Source organism: Uloborus diversus, chromosome 4, assembly GCF_026930045.1.
Source record: "Uloborus diversus isolate 005 chromosome 4, Udiv.v.3.1, whole genome shotgun sequence".
Taxonomy (NCBI): domain Eukaryota; kingdom Metazoa; phylum Arthropoda; class Arachnida; order Araneae; family Uloboridae; genus Uloborus; species Uloborus diversus.
This window is the reverse complement of record NC_072734.1, coordinates 79,758,843-79,776,855: the sequence shown is the minus strand read 5'-3', so window position 1 is coordinate 79,776,855 and position 18,013 is coordinate 79,758,843. Positions and strand designations below refer to the sequence as shown.

The 18,013-nt window shown below is 31.9% G+C and overlaps 1 protein-coding gene across 1 annotated transcript in view; it reads right to left on the bottom strand.

Annotated features, from left to right (window-relative positions):
- Window positions 1-17,948, bottom strand: part of LOC129219998 (centromere/kinetochore protein zw10 homolog) — a 38,887-nt gene extending 20,939 nt beyond the window's left edge. The window contains exons 1-4 of the mRNA XM_054854324.1: window positions 17,817-17,948; window positions 8,121-8,323; window positions 2,014-2,922; window positions 1,730-1,905 (exon numbers count right to left, since the gene is read on the bottom strand). Coding sequence (XP_054710299.1) covers window positions 1,730-1,905; window positions 2,014-2,922; window positions 8,121-8,323; window positions 17,817-17,862 — 1,334 coding nt within the window. The 5' untranslated portion in view covers window positions 17,863-17,948. The remainder of the gene's footprint in view (window positions 1-1,729; window positions 1,906-2,013; window positions 2,923-8,120; window positions 8,324-17,816) is intronic.
- Window positions 17,949-18,013: the final 65 nt, after the last annotated feature.

Here is an 18,013-nt window from a genome sequence, read left to right as displayed (position 1 = left end):
GTTCACATATAACTTTCCAAGTATAGAATAGAATTCGTTAGAATATACAGTATAAACAAAATGAATTAAAGATTTTAAGACTGGTACTGAAAAAATGCAATGAAATTTCACTTATTCAAATACATTATTTGATTTCACGCCCACATAAAAATGACTTTAAAGAAATTGAAGACCTCTCGGTACAAGGAAAAGAACAGCTCTACATTTTAAAAACTTCCCTGAATCACAAAAAATGCATAAAATTCATATTTAAAGATCTTTATGATTCTTTGTATTTAATATTATATTAGAATTTGCCTCTGTGTAACCAATTTCCATGGAATGCCATTTTAATAAAATAGAAAGTTATCTTATGTCGAATTAATTGTTACATATTGGACCAGTGACACAAAATTGAATAAAAATTTTAAAAGCGACTACAGTGAAACCTGTCTGAGCAGCCACCCCTGTTATTGGCCAGTTTCGCATGGCATGAAATTTTCGGCCAATGCGCACCAGTGTTAACTCATTCCTTCAGAGAGGTCATTCAAACTCCTCTGGGTGGACAGGGGTGTCACCTATCTGGGCTTCGAAATCGACTGGCGACTACTCTTCCATTTCTGTTTTTAATTTATTTACCGTTAGCTTTTCATTTAGAGAAAGGCCAGGTGTTTTGTATGTTGAGATTTTTGTAACAGGAGAGGGGAGGGGGTGACATTTTGAGCAATGTCGCCCCATTTTTATGCCTTTTAGGCACTATGACGAAGTTCCTGATATTATTCGTAATGAACAAAAAGCCATGTTTTTGACTCAGCAAACTTTGAAGAAAATTGATGACAACAATGCTAATTCAGAAGCCATGGCTGATGACTCAATTTGAGATTTGTTTTTACAAATTTTAAAAAAAAAATTGGTTTCTGTAAAGCTGGAAAAATGTAAGCACACATAAATTGAATCATTTTTTTTCCAAAAAAGTAGAAATCATGAAATAAAACATTTTTTTTTAACTTTATTTTCTAAAAACATAATTTTAAAGTAAAATAAGAAAATTAAAGAAAATATTAAAGTGTTCAATTGTATCATTTGTAGTACAGTTCTAGTTCAATGATGAAAACCCTTAAGAGCGTCCAAGTTTAAACGGAACGGAGGAGTGGCCGCTTAGAGAGTTTTCACTGTACTTTTTTTTTTTTTGACCAACGAAAGATCCTAATAATATGGGAGCAAGTCATATTTTAGAGCAGGTGTTGCTTGGAGTTATGTAGAATTTTTATTTAAAAAATTTTGCCTATTATATTTCAACTTCAAGTTTTAGAATTAAAATGTCAAAATTTTTTAGTATAATTAAATGAAATAAAAAGATTTTCTCTATAATTCACGAAAAGTTAGGTCCAAATATTGCAGATTAGAGAGTGGGTTGTACATAGATAGCAAACTTTCTACCACATAAATTTCAATAATGAGATGGAGCTTTTTGTTCAAAACTGATAGTTTTACATCATTTCACATAAATATTTAAAATATATCATGTGTACTTCTCCACACTCGAAACCTAATATACCCAATTTTTATTTTTGCTCAAAACTAAGTCAATCTGTGCTCAATTATCAGTTCTCCAAAAGTTACACTGGAAGAAGTTAATTTCTCAGAATCAAATAAACTTGAATGTACCTTTCGGGGATGTTTGAGTGTTATGTTGGAAAAACGACGTCTTTTAAGTGCAATGGGTTAGAATATGTAGAATAATAATAACCTGATTTGGCAACGAGGAAATTCAAAAGTTGATTTACTAAGGCCACTTTTTGCTTTAGCCATTTCATTAAAATCATGAGGATTTTCAATTTTAGCAGCAGGTGCAGGTTCTATTCCAACGGTGACAGTCTGGTGCAAACTTTGCTTCATTAAAGATCGAGCTCTGCTCAAAATATTCTGAAAAATTAACATTTAAACTACACATAAAATTTTGTACAAAAAAGTATCGCTACAGCAGTAAGAAATAAAAATATAGATACAGTCAAATGGTAAAATGAAACTTACTTGCATCATTTTATTCACTGGCAAAGTGTCGACATTGTGAATGAATTGTACAAGTTTATTTTCTGAATTTGGAAAAAATCCTATTGCTAACAGGTCATTGCAAAAAATTTCTGTGACAACCATCTCATTGTGAAATGCTTCTAGTTGTTTTGTTTGGCTGGGAACAGATGCTTTTAAGCAGTCTTCAATAATTACATTACAAAAATCTTCCTGTATGGCCAAACCAAACTCATTCATGACAGTTACATGTACATCATTTTCAAGCATGTCTACAGGGTGATGAAACAAACATGCGTCGAGGAAAGAAATCACATTTTTCACATTTTCAAGCACTATACCGGGTGTGGGGCTTTGCTCATTAACAATTGTAATAGTCAAAACTAAAGATGTGTCTTCATTTTGCTCAATTTTTACTTCATTTAATATTAGTGTTCTGCAGATCATTTCCAAGAACTGTTTGCCAAATTCCTTCAACATAGGCCTCAAAGTTTTCAGCAATTTCAATGATTTCAACAACTCTTGGTCATTATCTGAATTTTTCACGCATGTCAACATGACCATTTTTTTATTTTTACCATCGTTTATATAATTAATAACAAGTTTCTGCCTCCATATTTTTTGCAAGCGGTAAATAATATCCTCCTTAACAACAAAATATTCCCTTCTAATCGCACAAATAATTGCAATATCTTGCTTCTTATCCGGTTCAATGGAACTGAAAACCCTTTCGAATTCTAAAAGACTTTTAACAGCATCCAAGGTAGACTCTGAGATCAATTTCCTTGCACACTCTATATGTTCATGAAGTGAGAAAATATTCAGTAAATTTTGTTTCAATGTTCTTATGTTTTTCAGGTCTTCTATTACATCTTGATATTCTGTGACAGAATGGCTCATTTGAGGTTTAATCTGAAAAACAAGAAGCAGTATATACTGTATGAAGCATGACATACATGTATTATACAGTAGAACCTCTTTTTACTCGGGGGTTATGTTCCAAGGGAAATGCGGCATAAATCGAAACCGCGTAAATTGAGACATAATACTAGTGTTAAACTAGGGGTTAGGTTCCGTAGATAACAAAATACTTCATTCTAGTGGTGACTAATTTCATAATAAGTTATATCAGCGTTTATACACAACATGCATAAAGAAAACATAAATTAATTTTGTTTTCTGTTTATGTAGAGGAGCTGGCTATGATAGTCTTTTGGCAGTCATTAAGAATTTTTCTCTGTAATTCTTTGCAGAGTATTAACGCATCCCTGATCACTTGCGTCATTTCCATGACAGAATCTCCCTTCGCTAACAGATCAGAAAGATCATTTCTATTGTCTAGGAATAGCTCAAAATTTTCAATGTGAACCTTTTTGTTCGTGCGTCACTGACGTCGGTATCCTCGTTGGTTTTGGCCTCCTTTGTCACTCCTAAGAGCTTGTCTTCCAGTGAGTTCTGAACTGTGCTAGTTTAATAACTTTACTTTTGGAAAGAGCGCTGGAACCAATCGCATAAAATGTCTCCAGTGGCCCAAGCGCAATTATTAGTGCGCCAAAATGCAGTGTAATCTGCAATCTTTATGAGTTTGGATTTTGAAAGAGGGTAAAATTTTATCTGTTTGCATTGCCGCATCTGCGTAAAATAAAACAAAGGTGTCCAATCTTAAACCGCGTAAAATCGAAATCACGTAAAGTAAACCTGCGTAAAACGAGGGTCTACTGTACTCGTTTATATAATATCAAGACCAGTAGTATGTAGCTAAATATTTAAGACACTAGGGATACTGATATGGAGTTTTTTGATGAAGTTGTTAAAAAGGGCAATTGAAGCATAAGTTGATGAGTCGGTGTATGCTATACTAAAATTTTTAGTATGGTTAGGGACTTTCCTTTTATTATTTATAACGAATCATGGCTTTTATCAATAAAATATTAGATTTAGATTCCTTTTCTTTTATTAGTGAATTTTCCTCAAAGAAAAAAAAAAGTCAAGAGACAGGTTTTATAAGAATTGGGCAGGTCAATTCCACACCATTTTTGATGGTGTTGAAATTTTTATAGTAATTTCACCAAGTGATTTTAGACAACAACATGTATTTTTTCCCAAAAAAGCTTTTTGAGTCGAACGAAAATTCCTAAAGGTGCTACTGAAAAAGTATTTTTCCCAAATTGACTTTTCCCAATCTTCGATTACCTCTGCACATTATTTGTTTTTTAGATAATTTTCTCCTATTTTATGATACGGAACGGTTCGGTAGTGGGCGTACCCCTCCTTCATTTTCAACATTAAGTTTGTCATACAGTTACCTTGAAGTCTTCAGAGTTCATAGGCAGCTCATACAGGGGGGGGGGGGGGGGGGGGGTCAAGGCCGGCAACTGCCCGCCTTACTTTAAAACCTAAAGGGGTCTTGCCCCGTCACTTTTCAGAGTTAAAAATTAATGATCAGCGGATAAATGATTTTTTATAGGGCGGGTTGATTTATTTCACTACAAGGTAAAAACTGAAAATTACAAATAAATGAACTTTTCTCATCTCATTTGATAAAAAAGGAACTTTAAATTGGAAGGGGAAATGTACGGTGACCACTCCTCCCGATATTCCCCCCTTTTTTTGGGGCACCAGCCGCTATGTCAGAGTCAAACATCAGCAGAATGCTCTTTATGTCAACAGCTGAATTCTGCGCCATGTTCTCACCGATGTTATGTAGGGTTTCAGGGATTTAAAAAGGTTTTGCTGCAGAACATAGTGTATAATTCAGTTGTGTTACAACATAGATTGTATTCTGCCCATCTCTATGTTTCTAAAGACTTCAAGGTAACTGTACAGGGTTTTCCTATTTTGTCCACCCCGGAAAAAACCATCTTGGATAAAATGTCATTTGTCCACTTTTTCAGCAAACTGAAGGTTTTTACTTTTAAATTTGAAGTTTGAAAATAATAAATAACTATACAGATTCTTCATATCCAAGTAATATTTTAATATGAAAATAGCATACATAAATATGTATACAAACAATTGATTGTAAAATATTTTAAAGTGAAAATTAAAAAAGCAAGGGTGCCCTCCTCAATATTGCAAAGATCTCCCTAAAACAAGAGCCCCCCTTAAAATGAGAAAAATACCCCTCAACCCCCCCCCCCCCTAAAAATTTCAATATCACAGTCTGCGCCATGATACTGATGCAATAAACATTGCCCCTACGTGGGCAACCCTGAAAAAAATAAGATCAGTTGAAGTTTATGTAAGTGTGTATATACAAATCAAATGATTGTTAATAAGTGTAAATGTTAAGATGTTTATCTGTGATATGGAGGTTTTTTGCACATAATAAATGCATTTATAAAATTAAAAAGTAAAAATAAAAAGTTTTTGAAGGTTAGAGTCTCAAAACATTAGAAATCATATTAAAACAAAAAAAAAAAAAAAAATACTTGATATTAATAAAGGAAATGTTGACATGAAGTGAAATCGCTTCTTGTAATACAAATGTAATGATCAGCAACAGGCTCTGAACCCAGCTAGGATGTTTCTAGTCAATTTATTAGTCCCCAATGAAGATAAATGGCCCTTTTAAAGCTAACTACCCCTTTTTCTCATTATAGCCTCTTCCCGCACACTGTTCTGAGTACCCACAACCCTACTAAAGTAATAATTTGTCTTAATTTGTATGGCACTAACATATTCATAAAAACATGCAGAGTACATAAATATTTTATTATGGGTTGACATCAAAAAAAAAACTCGGAAAATGAAACAGTAAAATGTTTTTAGTCTATTAATCTTTGTTTTGTATGTATGTCTCCAAGCATTTCATTTGGCTTTTCCATTGAGTTTAATTTCTACTACTGTAATATATATATAATAGTGTAATCATGCCCAATAGCTTATTCATTGTTAAATTTATTACTCTTAAGTAAATTATGACCTAAGATTATTGCACCAATGTGTAATTTTTTTTTTTTTTTTTTTTTTTTTGGATTTGTTAAATTATTAATTCATGATGGATACTGTATTATAATTACATAATTTTATTACACCATAACAATAAATTTATGTATGGATAATGAGTTGATTTTTCATTTTGTCCATTTTGTCTAATTTCTTCCAGCGTCCCGGACTTTTTACAAAAAAGTGGACAAAATAGCAACCCTGTAACTGCATAACAAACATTCAACCACTTCTAACATAATGTTGAAAATAAAAGGGGTATATTTACTTCTTCTTTAGAATAAAACAGACAGAAGTATGCCCTTTAAAGATGCTACAGTAGTCTTTGGTTGAAAATCAATTCAATTATTAAAAAACATAAGAGGCAAACTCTACTGCTTTCCCAAAGCAAGGATTTGGAGCCACTTTCACACCTCCTGACAATAAATGAATTTAACATCACAGTTCAGGTTGATTGAAATGTTACCGAAAGCACAAAACTAAATGACCAAAAGAAGTAAGGCATTGAGTAAAAATTAGGTCTTCTAATTATTTTTAATAGCTTTTCAGAAAGGATTTTTTAAGGACCCTTAACTTTTTCAAAGCAAATAAAGGCCTCTTTAAGTTGTGGTTCACACTGGATGCTCCATCCTAGTTTTTGGATTTCCATTTTTTTAGTATGTGGCGAGTTCTTAAGTTTTTTCAATACTCATAATTTCTTGCTTCTCATTATTTTTATTAGTAAAATACAATTAGTCCTATTATTAATCCAGTATAACTTCCAGTCCGGATTTAACTGCATTAAATGCCTATTACTCCTCGATTTAACGATAACTTCTTCCGGTCCTTTAACAATTGTTAAATCGAGATTATACTGTAATATCATTTTCTTAGAATTTTTAACTTAAGTACAGTAGGCGCCGCTTAATGTGATCACTTTGGGACAAATACAATTTGATAACAATAACCGACCGATAACAATAACCGAAAAGAATCCAGGAGACACAAAATGATGATTTTTTTTCCAATTAAGGTGCATTTATTTTGGCAACCTCAACTTAAAATCACAGTGATTCAACTGAACGCACTTTCAAATTATAAATTATTAAATTAACAGAATGGAAATATCTGAATTATAAAAAGTTAAAGCTAAGTTATGCAATTTTTAAGCACATAGTAATAGGTGAAGTAAAATATGACCGTTTTCTCTGATATTCGTAAACCAGTTTCAAAGCACATTCAGCTTTTCTATCTTTTCCAGCATGGTTTTGCTTGTTGTTTAAATTTTAATTTAACTTCCCTTTGTTTTCAATCTCGACACAATTCTTTAATAGTTTACAAAGCAATGGCAACAATGGAGGCCCTACATCCATGTCATGTCCAGCGACTGAAATTTTTTAAGTGCAAAAGAAAGTTTTCTCAGGGGGAGTGTGTGGTCACTGGGGGCGAACTTTCTGTAGCTTCATTCCTAGAAAAATTTTGAACTGCTATTGAAAACCACAAAATGCTACACAGAACGTTAGTCTCGTCAGGGTTTGCCTATGTATTTCTGTTAATTGAGGAACAACAACGGGGAAAAAATTGAAAGTTTATGAAAAAGTTATAACAATAAAAGAAGACGCTGATTACAATATCCGACTTTTTTAACGTGTGTTAACGTAGAAGTGTTCCAGGACTTTGTGATTCTGATAACATTAAGCGAATGATAACATTAACCGTGATCGCATTAAGAGGCGCCTACTGTAATTAAGTTATGTAAAATGAAGGGGGAGATTCTATCTTAATTACTAGAACATTATACCAAATCTTTAGTCCTTTTTTTTTTCTTTTAACCTTTCAGATTACTCTCATACATATTAGTATTTTAAGCTTTTTAGTTTTAAGGATATCAAATCTAGATCTTTGGAAACATGTTATGCCATTTGCATGCAGTGTTTGTAGAATACAGTCAATATTATATAAGCTCCCTAAGTAATCTTGATATTGTAAAGAGCTACTTATGATGTCTACGTGAAAATTTATCAATACAAAGCATTAAAAAATTTGAAAGAATTAGAAAATATCAATTTTTTTTAATGCCAGAAATTAAACTTCAACCCAGCTATTTTTTGGGCATTGAATACAGTTGTAACAGCCTAGTAACGATGCATAAACTGTCAATTTTAAAACATAAAATATATTACTTCTTTTTCAATTTTTTGATGCAGAGCTTCATATTCAGCATTAATTCCTTCAAATCTGTCGATGATATTTTCAATTCTGATATACTGAGGAAGAAAATCTACATAACAATTTTTCAACTGCCCTTGAACTTCTACTTGAATAAAGTCTAGTCTTCGCTTCAGATCTTGAATTTTGAGATCAATACTTTCTCTAGTAGACTTTCCTATAAAATAATAACAATATAAAACATTGCAAAGTACAACTCAATACAAAATATTTCGACCAAACATGAGAAATGGCACACAATTCTGTTTCTCCCAGGCTGGTCAAACATCCCGGAATTTTAAGCAGTTTTGAGAAACTGTCCCGCATCTCTGGAAACTTCGATAAGGGATGACTACAGTCCCATATTTTAGATAAGAGCAACTTTATGAATTGAGACAGTGAATGATACACTATTTTAAGAAAAAGATAAATGAAATAAAAACACACACTATGAAATAAAAAGTGATAAAAAATCATAGGTGGCAGCAACTGTAAAAATTGTTTCAAGGGGGGTATAATGTTTTTTCGTGAGCGCATCTTTCCATTCTGAAGTTAGTGTTATGCTCAGCTAGTTAGAGTAGAACTCATTGTAGTTATCAAATCAACAAATATAAGGTGCAATGAAATTTATCACAACTTGAAGTCACACAAAAGTTGAAAAAAAATTGTTACAGCAGAAAAATTAAGTAAGAAGTTCTGAAAAAACAGAGTTTTTAAAAATTATATTGGAATAATTTTTGCACTGCATTGAGAACTGGCCAATTTTTATTCATTAATGTTTGAATTTTAGTTTGTTTTTTGTTAATGTCCCAACTATGAGATTCAATTCTATTTCTGCTCAATTTAAGACTTCAATTGTTAATTAATGATGCATTAAAATTGTTTTAGTCATTTCTATTTCCCGATTGGCTAGAGAAGCAGTACATATTTTCTTTGAATAGTACCTACATCAGGCCCAGATCTGCGTACCGCAAGACCTGCAGTGCGGGAGGGGAGCGGGGGGGGGGGGAGGCACATCCTTAAGGGGTTCAACGGCCCAAGAAATTGAAAAAACTAGCACTTAGACTTTTAACATTCCAAAAATACACTGCTGGCCTCTGCGAGGGATTTTTTCACTTCAGATCAGATTTTTTTTCAGAGGAGCCCAAAATTTATAGATTTGGGCCTGGTAATCATCCATCTAATACAACCTGGGCCATTGAGCCCTTTAAGGACCCCCCTCCTCCCCCTCTGCATTTGCACAGATCCAAGCCTGATTCAATGTATCCTTACCGGAATTAGGTGGCATGTTAGAAAAAACCAGGTTGACCAGCATACCGGGTAATTCAAAGTTAATTTTCAGGGGTCTGGCCAGAGGATATTTGAGTCCATTAACGGACCCTTCACAAAATAACGATCCACCAAAACGAACCCCTTCACAAAATTCTGATAAACAAGAGCGGATCTTTCACAAATTGTTTATTGAAACAGCAAATCTGAAAGCGAAATAGCGCATATTAAACCAATAATTTTTGAAACCTTTTTTGAAGTCAAATTAGAGGGATCAGCTATACAAAATCTTCTTGCTAATTTTGCAAAGAAAAAAAAATTGGCACTCTTGTGATGCTCCTGCAAGCGATAAATTGCTACTGCCAAATAAATATAATGCTTGCTGCTTGTTTTTTGGAAAGAAATTAACAGCTGAAAATAAGTTTGGTTTTAAATAATTTTGTTTGTTTCATCACAGCTAATTAGCAGTGGTGTTGTTGCAAACTTTTCCGAAAAGGCATTGGTAAGCACTTTTCTCCCCACTGATGATTTAATAAACAATAATAATATATATCAGCAAAATGAACTTAGAACTGCAAAGGGATAGTAAGGGTGGGAAAAAAATATGATCGCTTCAGATAGGGTTACCAACTTCAAAATTATCACCATTTAGTGTCTGGCGTTAAACCTTTATAATGATTTGATTAGAAAATATTCTCATCATTTTACCAGCTTGTCAATATTTGAGTTTTTATTGTGCTGTGCGATGTTTAACTGTTATTTTGGGAGAAAATTATATGGGTTTGATTTTTTGATGCTAACAAGGATGATTAACTTTAAATAAACTCTTTTACTTGCCGTTTTTCTTTAGATGTATACATTTTGAAAAATACAATCTTTTAACATCCGATATAAGAATCATATTTTGTTCTTTTTTCAAGCCAAATTCGCTTTATTAGGATGCATAAATAAATGAAGTCTCTATTTTTGTTAGAATACGCATTTCAAGTTTTTAAAGCAAAATTCCAACTCAAAAATTAAAATGCTGAATCGATGAATTAATTTTATTTTTGCTTCAATTGTGTCCACAGATATTGATCATATGTTTATCATTGGACTATAAAATGCAATTTAAAAATAATTTTATCAAAAATATTTCTTTTACAAGCCGTTTTTATACCTTTGATGCCTTCCCTTTGAGGATTGCGATCTCTTTGCATCCGCTACGGGAATCCGATTTTTTGAATTTTTGATGTTTAATACGCTTTGTTAAGAAGTAAACAAATAAAATCTCTTTCTGTTTTTGTTAAAATCACGGAATTTATAAGTTCTAAACGAAATTCTGTGCTTTTAAAGAGTGTCTTGGGTCAAAAAGTTAAACCCTCGTCTGAATTTTACTTACTTTTTTTTTGTTACAATTATTTTAAATGCTGTGTACAGAAATATTTCTAGTATAATTTAACAACGTAGAATGGTAGATAAATATTGCTACTTGAGGGAGCGATGCCCCCCCCCTGCGCCAAATACTGGAAAAACACCCCAGAATGATATTCTCAACATAGAAGAGGAAAACACTACTTTAAGTTTAAATGATGCAGTTTGTGCTCGCTCTAAATTCTAAAATTTCGATTTAACATTTTTTTTTGTGAAATTATTTGATTTTTTACAAAATTAATTCATTTTTTACAAAATTATTTTTTTTTTTCACAAAAAACGGACCTTGTGAAATATCCTGGACAGACCTCTGATTTTGCAACAAAACATAAGTCGAATGAAAGAATATTTTACAGTCTAAAAAATTTCTTTGTTTAATCCAGAATGGAAATATACTAGCAAGATAAAATTGTGTATTATCTATAGTAAGTGCTTGTTATTTATGGTAGGTAATTAAGAAGTTAATTATATTATATGCCAAAAGAGTAATCAAATCAGAAGCAATTGTTACTGCAATTGGTTCATAATTTTTTTTAAATACAATTTTAGGTTCCTTTTTGAGAGGTAAGTTTAATTTTTATTTATTGAATAGCTATGGTAAATTCCACTGGCTTAGGGGCGGTAACTTACTGCTCAAATGTTTGCTTAGTTTTAATTTAATTTTTGTAAAATTCTTTGTTATTGAATAATATTTTTCTTGTTAAAATAACAAATAACATTGTTAGTTAACCCGGGAGAATGTGCGCTTCGTGGGCGAACATTAGAACTCGCGGGGGTCATTGAATGACCCCAGATCAAAACCCAGTCATACGCTAATAAATACATCAGTTTTTGACTTGCTTACTGTTAAAACCATAACTTCTTATAATTTTCGACATTGAAATTGAAACGTAAGTGCAATTTATAAATGAGCCTTACATTGCACTTCTAATGAAAGCATTTACACATTTGTTCTTTAAATCACGTTCAGACACTGAATAATAACGCTTTATGTAAGTTTTACAAACTTTATAATAACTATAATGCTGTTATTGGCATTTTTGATGCAGAAACTTGTAGAATTAATGCTAAAAATGTTTCATTTTTTTATCAAAACTAAAAAAAAGAAAAAGTCACTACATTCAAGGCAATCTCATCTCACTTTACATCATACTTTGCACTTAAAATTCATAGTTGTTCACTTTATTTAAATATTTCCATCCTTTTCAACTCTGTATCATATTCACTGAAATTTTCATGATCTAAGAATTTCTCTTCTAAAAAAAAATCTTTAGCTCCATCCCATATTCTTCATTGATGAAACAATTTTTTGCTTCAATATCAGCAAAGTGTTCAAAAAGGACATATTTCTTTCTTGCATAGTATTGGCATTAATATTTACATGAAATAACTTCAATATTGAAGGGATATAAAAAAATAACTATATTAGCCATTCAAAATAGTTGGTCTGTGAAACAAACGACAGGATGCGCGGGGTCATTTTATGACCCCAGTAACTGATTAAACGTGTTTTAGTGGAGCACAAATACCCCAAATCAATTCAAATTGCTACCAAAAGGTAGATGGTTGGACTAAATTCAGCTATTGATTAGGGAAGAATGAACTGATGGCTGGTTTTTTCATAAAATGATCCCTGCACTTCCTCCTGGATTAATATTTCTGGGCTGTTCTCAAAAGGGGGGAACCGAAAAGTTAATTCTGAGCAATTCTTAAAATTTTGAAATTTGACATCAATTTTGCTTTTATTGCATAGTATGTAACCTAAAACATCATATATAAACATTAACAGACAGCAAGTATTTATAAAATTTAATAATTAGCAAATTTAATGATCGGTCTGTAGGTAACAGATTTTGGACATTGTTGTAGAGGTAGTAACAGATTTTTCACATCATCATAATGTAAGTTTCACAGTTTTTGAACTTTTCCAATGAAAATTTATCTATTTTTACATTCTGCAATGAAAAATAAAGGATTTGAAGTACTTGAATGACTTTAAATACCGGCCTTTAAATAATAAAATTTTGTTGTGGTTTCGAAGAATCCGAAAAAGAAACCCCTAACCATTTTGCCAGCGCAGGTGATGAAGTCGGCAAAACTGATGCTGCTGGCGAAAACTGGTATTCTCGCTGGTAACCCTTTGCTTATCATACGCTGCAAGTTGTCGCTAATCGGAATTTGCTTGGCGATTTTTTTGCCGTTTTGTTTACTTAAATGTGTTCCGTTACGATCATAACTTGTGTTTCTACTGTTATTAATGTAATGTTCAATGCATAACATATTAATTGTGCAAAATGTCAATAGATTGAAGGACATTATATTAGATTTCTTTATTGAGGTTACAAGACAGAAGATCATTTATAATAATGAATAAATGGACAGAATTATCGGCTTCTAGATTGTAACGCAATTTGGACATCGCACATGTATGTTTAAGAAAAATGATTTTGCTTCAAATATACCAGGGTTGGCAAAAACCCGGGTTTTTTTAAAAAAGCCCATGGACCCAGGGTTTTTTGGGTTTTTTTAAATAAAACCCAAAAAAAAACAACTAAAGCTGGGTTTTTTTAAAGAAATGTGGGTTTTTTTGTCTTTTTTTAGGGGAAAGGTGGGTTACTCATAGCATATTGTAGCATAAGTATATGGACAAAGCACAAAAATTGTCTTGATAAAAAAAGCTGGAAAATTCAGTGTTTTCTGAAGAAAGGTATAAAAGACGACAAAATTCAAGAATGGTGAAGTTTCAGATTTTTTTAGTTTGCATGATTACCAACAGTTAAGGCAAAGTTACTTCTTGAGTGATAAAATCTATTGTTTATTTGTTCGTTTTTAATTTCGACATTTTTTTTTTTGTATTTTACTTTATTGTATTTCATTTTGTTATGCAAAACTACTGTAGAATCTCAAGTAGTTTAAATCCCTTTTTACTGAATTCCAGCTTAATCAAGACATTTCTTTGAATTTTATGTTGCCTGTTTTTCTATTTCTGTGTACAGAGTAAGAAATATTAAACTTTTTCGTAAGATAATGAAAATACTGTACATCCTATTTCGTTTTCTGTCCGACCATTTGTAAAAGCTGTTATTTTCTAAAAAATATACCTTGTTTATTCGAGTTTTGTGACGTGTTGGTTTGCAGAAAATAATTCACATGAGAGCTTTTTAGCTAAAGTAGTATCCTTTGTACAATCTGCAAATATTGAGAAAAATCTGACGTGACAGGACTTAGTCAAGATAATTTGAGTTCCTTATTGACCAGTTGAAGGAAAATGTTAAATATATTTATTTAAAATGTTTGAAGCATTTTTTAATGCCCTTAAGAGTTAAGAAATACTATTAAAGTTCAAAATTCATTTTTTATGTCCATTGCCTATTGTGAAGAAGAAATAAAAAAGAAGTTTAAATTGTAAAAGTATTTAAATTAATTATTTTTTAAAAAATAGTTCTCAGAAAATTTTAAAAAACCCAAAAGTGGGCTAAATAATGGGTTTTTTTAAATGGGTTTTTTCAAAAAAACCCATTGGGTCCAACCCAATTGGGTCCAATCCGGCCAACCCTGAAATATACTGCATAAAAATATATGAAAATACTTTAAAATAACTAACAATTGATTTTGAGGATCGAAAAATACCTTTAAAACATATAAATAACTAGCATTCCCGTACCCGGCATTGCTCGGGTAATGGAATTAGCAGGGGTTAACAGTGCTTGGAGCACCTAGCTTCGAAAATCCCCTATAATAATTACTTATTACCTATAACTTTTTCTAATTTGGGGAGGATTCCGGGGACACTGGACTCCTTATATATATATATATATATATATATATATATATATATATATATATATATATATATATATATATGCCCTTGTCCTTAACCGATCTTTAACTGTTATTAACGATCCTTTTAAAGTATTGATTATCTTTGCAAACACAGGTCATCCATATTTTATTGTTATACCTATGTTTCAGCTAGAACTTCTTTGTATACAACATTTTTAGTTTTTTTTTTCTGGTGCTAAAATTATTAAACTGCTTGATGAACAGGCTTTGGAGAAAGCTACATAACATTGGTCCTGTGAAAAAAAGTCTTCTCTTAAATCAACCCCTGCTACTTTTAATGTCTGTCCTTGTGACTTATTAATGGTTATTGCAAAGCAAACTTTAACAGGAAACTGCACTCTTCTAAATTCAAAAGGATAGTCCGCCTATGATGATGTTCTTAAAAACTTCATTTCTAGTTTTGAAAAAATGAAAGCAAAAGACAGAAACATTATGATTCGACTTGAGAAAAGCCTCGAAGAATCACGTGAGAAACAAAAACGATATCAAATTTATAGTTCGCTATCGACCAAAAGTTGAGATGAAGTACTGAATAATGATTTGAATGGAGGAAAGCCTTCGAAAATAAGGGATTTGAATTTCAATGACAGGTTTTTAATTTCGCAGAAATTAAGGGGTTTTAATTAATTTCTCCCGAACTAATTGAGATTTCGAAAAATCCTTTCTTAGTGGTTACTTTTGTAATCATGCGGACATGCCTGCCAAATTTCAAGTCTGAAGCTTCAGCGGTTTCGGATGTGCGTTGATATATATATATATATATATATATATATATATATATATATATATATATATATATATATATATATATATATATGTTATCTCAGGTCATTGATTTTTATATATTAAGATATATTTGGTTCCCAAATAATACCATTGTCAAGATCCTAACTTTTGGACATACATCAAGCTTCTAAGTGTGCTGAGTCCATTTCGACTATTTTTGGAAAATGTCTGTCTGTGTGTGTGTATGTATGTGTCACGTCTGTGTGTGACCAGTTCTTTGTGGCCGCTCTACAGCAAAAACTACCGCATGAAATCGAACGAAATGAGGTACACATATGTGCTCCTATGTGAACTTGTGCCCATTGGTTTTTGGCGCGAATTCCCCCAAGGGGGGTGGAGCAATGGGACGTTTTTTGAGTTACGCGTGATTGCTATTCCTTGGGAAGTAAATGGCAGAATCAAACAAAATTTGGTCCATATGTTGCCAGTAACAGGAACAGGTGCTGATTCAATTTTGGTCTCAATAATTTCAACGGGGGTTGAGCATAGAACGTTTTTTGTCGTCAATTGTGACTGCTGTATCTCAAGAAATAATGAACGGAATGATAGAAAAATTTATCGGCAAGTAGCCCTTAGTGGGTATAAAAGCTGATTTTATTTTTGTGTCAATAGCTAAAAAGGGGGTAGCGCAATCGCCCGTTCTTTTTTTCCATTGTGAGTGCCCTATCTCAAGAAGTAATACTACGTTCTGGTTGAAATTTAGAATATATGTGAATCCATATGTAAACAAGTTTTGGTTCAATTTTGACACCAATCGCTCCAAGGTGTTGTTTTTTTTTTTTTTTTTGAGAATAAAAATAGCTTTATTAATGCAACAATAAGAAAGATAAATCGTAATAGATTGTCGTCTGCGTATTTCTTGTCATTTCAATTGTGTGGAAATGATTGGAAATATTATCTCAATGATTTAAAATTTTTAACTGTTGCCATCTCATGTTTGTTAACAAATAAAATATTTGTAATTAATTCAAGCAAGGCTTTTAAAATAACTTTCAATTTTCGCTCTTTGCTTTGCTTTTGCAATAATTCAGACATTGGGATGGTCGTCAAGTTTTTGCATGTGTAATTTTGTTTTTGTTGGGAATATTGCTTCCTCGTCAAGCATGGGGAGGGATCAGAAAAAAAAGAAAAATATAGAAGAAAGTTTCGTGATGGCCACAACATACTAGTTTAATTTGTGGAAAATATTGTCAAAAAAATATTCAGTTTGAGATTCATGCCTTTTTTTTTTTGGAACATATGGAAAGAATTAAAAAAAACTTTTTTTAATGCTACATTTGCTCAGTTAACATTTTGGTATGTCCAAAATTGTGCCTTTAAGCAAAGATAATATTTTTTTAAGGGTGTTTGAAGAGAATTTTTTCCATAATTCATGTCAATTCTTTTCTATATATACAGTATTATAATTTAGCTCAAAAAATTTTAAGTTTATTAAAATGAAAGTTATTTGGTGTTGAAGCTTCAAAGTCGAGGTCTGTGTTTGCTCCCACCTTTTGAGAACTGCTCTTTTACAAAATTAAACTTACTTAATACTAATAAGATATGTATAGAACTTATATTATTTTTTAAGATGAACATATATTTTTTGTAGATTTATTTTTTCTCCTAACTTCGATTTTTCTGGCATGCTGGAAAGGACCAGGCATATGTTATTAAAAATCTGGTGCCCCCCCCCCCCCCCCCCGAATTTTGCAGCACGCCGGCTAATTAGTAATAATTTGAGCAAGTCTTCAATCCTCCAAAACTTTCTCAAACATGTAAGATACATTGCTCATTCTAAGGACTTCAGAACATTTTAGTTTTTCCACACTTAAAAATTGATTCTCCTAATCTTAGCAAACTTTGTGTGTTAATGTCAACCCTGAATCACATAAAAAAAATAAATATGTAAAAATGCTAATTAATTTCGCTATCCTGATGATTTTCCCTCCAAAATGATAGATCTGAAACTTTTACGCTGAATCTCAAATATAGCTAAATTGAAAACTCCCGCGATTTTATAGAATTTTAACTCTATTCAAAATTTGTTACGACTTTAATTTAAACGCTGACTTTTAAAATTACATACTCAAATTTGGATTACATTTAGAAGATAGATTTGAAGGGCATTCATTGATCTAAAGTACTAATTATTGTTCACACCACATAAAATTGATCTGAATGAGGTTGAAAAAAATGTATGCTGTTTCTAAAACGTTTGAATAGGAAAACAAGTATCTTAGCGTCAACAGTTCATAAAAAAAATTTAAAATTTAGAGGGAATCAAATTAAATGTTGCATAACAGCAACAAACACAAGTTGCAGCGAATTTCTTATACTAATTCTGAACGAAGTATCGAAATGAAATAGAGATTGATTACCAGCCGCTTTTAGCTTAAGTAAAACTTCAGTCACAATTGATGTCATTTTCGGAAAGTAAATAAAACTCCATGCAATTAATTAATTGCTAATCCATGAAACACCACCGAATTTTTTTAAATTTATTTGCGTTCAGGTTTATATGTAAACAAACGGCCGAGACTCAGCTGCCGGCTGGCTGGCAGCGGAAGCACCACAG